Source organism: Aethina tumida, chromosome 3, assembly GCF_024364675.1.
Source record: "Aethina tumida isolate Nest 87 chromosome 3, icAetTumi1.1, whole genome shotgun sequence".
Lineage (NCBI taxonomy): Eukaryota > Metazoa > Arthropoda > Insecta > Coleoptera > Nitidulidae > Aethina > Aethina tumida.
Window position 1 is genome coordinate 1,580,079 of NC_065437.1, and position 5,714 is coordinate 1,585,792.

General features: G+C 29.5%; 1 protein-coding gene across 1 annotated transcript; it reads right to left on the reverse strand.

The window, feature by feature from the left end:
• Positions 1-2,586: 2,586 nt before the first annotated feature.
• LOC109608089 (zinc finger protein 729-like) lies at positions 2,587-3,499 on the reverse strand. The gene is made up of 3 exons (XM_049965668.1): positions 3,388-3,499; positions 2,870-3,183; positions 2,587-2,815 (listed from the first exon to the last, which is right to left on the reverse strand). The coding sequence occupies exons 1-3, from the start codon at positions 3,493-3,495 to the stop codon at positions 2,587-2,589; spliced, it is 651 nt and encodes a 216-aa protein (XP_049821625.1). The 5' UTR covers positions 3,496-3,499.
• Positions 3,500-5,714: the final 2,215 nt, after the last annotated feature.

The window sequence follows — 5,714 nt, forward strand, 5'->3', positions numbered from 1 at the left end:
ACTTGGATTAAGTAAAGTATCCATCAGTTAAGAAGAAATGCATTCATACAACTTTGCATGGATTAGTTCGTAAGAATAAATGCGTGCATTAAACTTTGCATTCAGTAATAATAATTGCATTGTATCATATTTTGCATTATCATATTTGGGTTTTTAAATAGTTCTTTCTCTAGTTAAAACATTGAGAAAAGATTTTTTGTTTATTTCTTCGTTGATCGTCAAGACCTGCTCACACCTGGACAATGATGACCCAACCAACTATTGGAAAGACGATAAGGCAACAGGAAAAGGGCGTTAAAGGTAATAATTCATAATTTAATTTAACAGTGAAACAATGATATTAATTGAAAGTTGTTGATTATTTTCAGGTAGGTCCAGAACGAGACTAGTTAACCTGGCAACTGGCAACGCAAAGTAAGTTTTTGAACATATTGATTTTAATTCCAAATCTTCTTGCATCTTCATGTTTTGATTTATATATAAATATGTTTTTGAAAAATGTTAGAAAGATATCTTTTATGATTTTCAGCAATTATTTATTTTTATTTTCTTTGTCCAATCTAATTAAAAATTCTTTTCAGCTCAAATAAATTAATGATACAGTTGTTTTAAATATTTGTTTGGTATGATTTTCAGGAATATTTTATTCATTTATATGTCTTTTAAAAAATACTAATAAGGCCCTCTCTTTCAGCTTAAATAAATAAAAGAAAATTTAGTTTGTTTTATTTTCATCATATTTATTGAACAAAATCCTTGGCCTACAAATTCCCTTTTTGTTCGTCATATTATTGACCAACAAATTCCCTTTTTGTTCGTCATATTATTGACCAACAAATTCCCTTCTTGTTCGTCATATTAGTGACCGACAAATTCCCTTTTTGTTCGTCATATTATTGACCAACAAATTCCCTTCTTGTTCGTCATATTATTGACCAACAAACTCCCTTTTTGTTCGTCATATTATTGACCAACAAATTCCCTTCTTGTTCGTCATATTATTGACTAACAAACTCCCTTTTTGTTCGTCATATTATTGACCAACAAATTCCCTTTTTGTTGGTCATATTATTGGCCAACAAATTCCCTTCTTGTTCGTCAAATTATTGGCCAACAAATTTCCTTTTTGTTCATTTTTTAATTATGTTTTTATTTGCAGGAATTCATGATAATTAATAATTTTAATTTGTTTACAGATAATAGATTATTTAGATTTAAGTAAATTGTAAGTTAGTGTAGGGCTGCATTTACTCAGCGAATTGAATTGAATAGTTTTCGCCGTAAATGCAGCGACAAGCTCACCTCTAAATTACTAACCCAAAATTGTATTTTTAAAGTGTAAGGCTTGTCATAGGATTTTCAAAATTGTACTTCTGACTGCAGAGATGCAATTTTGAATTATGTCCTATCTGATGACGCACGAAATGCAGAAACAAGCGGGAATAGAATATATTTATTTTCTATTTCCCTTGATTTTTTCATAAAGACAAATATAATTTTGGGTATTTTAAAATATTATATATTTAAAACTAATATTATATTTAAATATTTCTAATTATCTATCTATTATTAATTAAATAAATTAATTTGGAAATCACTGTTGAAATATTTTATTAATTATTTATATCAATTACATTATAATTCATTTAAATTATTTCAGTCTTTTAAATTTTATATATTGAAATAATTATTTAATATCATTTAAGTATATTAATTGGTACAAAATTAATTTAAAGTTTATCTTTGACATTTAAATATTTATAATTTTGGGTTTTAATCAATTTTCTTTGATATTAATATTTAAATTTTAAAATTGGGTTACTAGTTTACAATACACCTGCTCCATCTCCGGGGAAGACGGCGAACTATTAAGGAAATATATCTCCGACATTACAGGTACCTGTAACATTCAACTAATAGTTCAAAAGGTTACATGAAGAAGGCGAAAGTGCGCGTATTTCCCAGTTTTTAAAAACTGATTGGAATTTTTCAAATTTCCTTCCGTTTTCCTATTGCGCATACTTGAATTTATAAACAGGCAAAATTTCCACAAAATCATTTTTTAAATTTTATTATTAATTCAGTAAAAAAAAAGGTTTTTACTTTAGTTTTACTAAACAACATATTTTAAAATAATATTTTTTTAACTGATTAAATAAATTAACTTGACAAGCAAATTTGCATTAAATTCGTTTAAAAAATATAATAATAACAAAATTTACTTAGTAAAATAATACTTTTTTATCTGATTAAATTATTGAAATTTGATATTAATTAACTTGACAAACAATTTTGAATTTAATAAAACTAAAAAAAGGATTTTATCCCAGAATGTTGTTAATTGACATTAAATATTAATTTGGCAAACAATTTAGAATTTAATTTAATAAATAATAAATGATTTTTGCACACAATTTGATTCATAAAATTGTAATAAAACTTATATTGTAGTTGAAATAAAATACAATTGATTTCAAATATTTTAATAGTATTTAACAAATAATATAATTTAATATTTTTGCATTAATTTTATCACAGAATGCTGTTAAATTACGGTAACAATAAATAAATAAATAATAAACTAAATCAACTTTGGTGGCTCGCGTTCCTACAAGTCCTGCTTCCCTTGTGCTCCTCCAATTTGTCTTTCCTGCTGAAGCTCTTGCCGCACAGCTCGCAGACAAACGGCCGCACCCCGGTGTGCAGCAAATTGTGTCGCAGCAGGTTCGAGGTGTGGGCGAACTTCTTCTTACACTGCCGACACTCGTACGGCTTCTCTTTGGTGTGGGTCCTGAGGTGCTTGTTCAGGTCCCCCCTGCAAACTTAGTCGTTGCATTAATCACTTTAACTCAATGAAGAGTGGGCAAACCTGTGGTAAAATGTTTTGTGACAGTGCTCACAACTCATGGGCTTTCTCGGTGAGGATGATGCGTCTTTGCTGGTCGACGGCGTCGGTTCCTGAGACCTCTCGGCTTGGCATCTTTGTTCTATCACACGCACCAGCAGGGGCAGGTCGCCGTTCTCCTCCTTGCACCGGTCGCACTCGCATGTTATTGCGTGCTTATCCGGCGGTGGTTGGTTCTTTTCATCCATTTTCAGTGGGTGGATCAGGTTGGAGTAACTGGTGTTAGATAGGATGGTCATTAATTGGGTTTCTGTTACTGTTTTAGTGGAACTGTAGATCTAAAACATGGTGTTGGGAATAATTGTCAATTAAATGTTGCCTAAATTTGATGGGGAATTCCGTCTTTCTTTCATATCAGTTTGAACAAAGATTGGGGTCAATATTATTGAACAATAACAACAAGTCGGTCGGTAATCTTATATAATAGTGACTTAGCCTCGTTATACATTTATTTGTTGTCTTATTTAACAAATAAAACTCACCACCATGTGTTTAGAAGGTTGGACACAAGTTTTTCTGGCACTGACACACCGCACCGGACACACGCGGACCCGTCCTTCCTTTAACGATACGCTTTTGATGTCTAGCATCGCGTTTACCGAGACGGCACACCAGAAACTACGACCGTGTGTGAGTAATGGATTTCCGCGACATTTTACCCGGTATTTTGAGTTTGCCGCTTCGGACGGACGCGTACTTGTTGCGTCATCGTTTTTGGGGAAATCCGATTGGGGCACGGTGGTTCCTTGTCACGTTCAAGGTGGAATTTACTGCTGAACAAAGTACGACACTTTCTGTTGAAAAATAGACAATCACTAAACTAATGTACACAACAAAAGCTTATCCATACTTTGCTGAGGTGGTTTAAACCTTAATTGACATTCAAATTAGTTAGTTATCAGGTTATATTAGTTAGTTATGTGACTTTACAGGACTGTGCGCCGCTGGATTGGTACCCAGGGATCCCCGGCACGTCATCGTTTCGACGACGCAACTAGTTTGGAGACGGCGGGGAAATTTGTGAAAGTCCGACTGATTCTGCGGACATTACTAAAATTATTTCCCAATTTATGTGCCTCCATTGTGGCGTGCAACAGATTGATGACCTACGTGATTGTCTGAAGTTTAGTTTGCAGTGATTAAGATGTGTTGTTCGTTGGGGGGAATGGTACCGCGTTTCTATTTCCGTTTTTATTTTGCTGTGAATGCATAATTATGGACTGGGTACTTTTTATGTGTGCATAATTTTTATTAAGTTTACCATTTAATTTTAGATCCGGGTGAATATGATTCTGTGCATCATTAAGTTTTAGGAAAAATGAAATTTTTATAACACCATGATTAATGTTAAAAATATTTTAAATGCATAAATTTTCAAACCTTTTATGTCCAAGTTTTAAGTGTACATAATTATAATTATAATAGTATAAATAACTATAAAACATGTTAAAGTATAATAAAACATTATTTATTTTTTGTCTTGTCTCAATAAGTCTTCATTTTTAATGAATAATAAGCACAAAAAAATATAATTATTGGTATTTAAATTAGTAACTTATGATACTACCAACTTAAAAGCAAAGTATGTTTACAAATAATTCAAGGTTACAAATACTGAAATAGCATAACCTAAAAGTATTCAAGTTGCCCACCCTGACGAAAAATTGTTTTGTCATTAAATTAATTAGAAATATTCTATCAGCTTTTTTTAAATAAAATATTTTAAATGTTTTTTTTGTCCAATAATTGTGGTATTTTAAGTATAAGAAACCGTTTTGTGTGATAATATGAAATTTATATAATTTATAAATCTTTAAATTCATGATGCAACATTTATTATTCGTTTTGTTGGCACAATATATCTTGATTAATTTTTTAATAAATTTTAACCTTAAGAAATTAAGGTTATTGGTGTTTAAACTAGTAACTTATAGTACTACCAACTTAAAAGCAAAGTTTGTATACAAATATTTCCAGGTTACAAATTCTGAAATACCATAACCTAAAAATACTCATGTTGCCCACCCTGACCAAAAATTGCTATGTGAAACACACAAATTGCTGTCAATAAATTGGTGTCTAACACAGATATAACTAATATACGTTTGTTGTGATCAAGTTTCCTTCATTTTAATATTTAATTTATTAGTGACAAGAAATTAAAACACAAATTAATGAACATTATATAGTAATTAACAATTTATTTACTATATAATGTTTATTAATTTGTGTTTTAATTTGTAACTTATTCAATATGTGTTCATTAATCACAAAGTTTTAAAAACAAGATTACTTATAACTGCTTTTGTGATTAATTAGAAATATTATATCAGATTTTTTTATAAAATATTTTAAATGCTGAAATGCTAACAGTTTTTTTGTCCAATAATTGTGGTATTTTAAGTATAAGAATCAATATATACAATATATATATATATATATATATATATATATATATATATATATATATACAATATATCTTGATTAATTTTTTAATAAATATTAACCCAAAGAAATTATGGTTATTGGTGTTTAAACTAGTAACTTATGATATTACCAACTTAAAAGCAAAGTTTGTTTACAAATATTTCCAGGTTACAAATACTGAAGTAGCATAACCTAAAAATACTCATGTTGTCCACCCTGACAAAAAATTGCTTTGTGAAACACACAAATTAAATATGTTTGTATGTTGTAATTAAGTTTCCTCCATTTTAATATTTAATTTATGAGTGGCAAGGTAAATATTTTTAATTTATTATCTAATGTTTATTCATTTGTGTTTTATTTCAAACCTGATTTATGATTA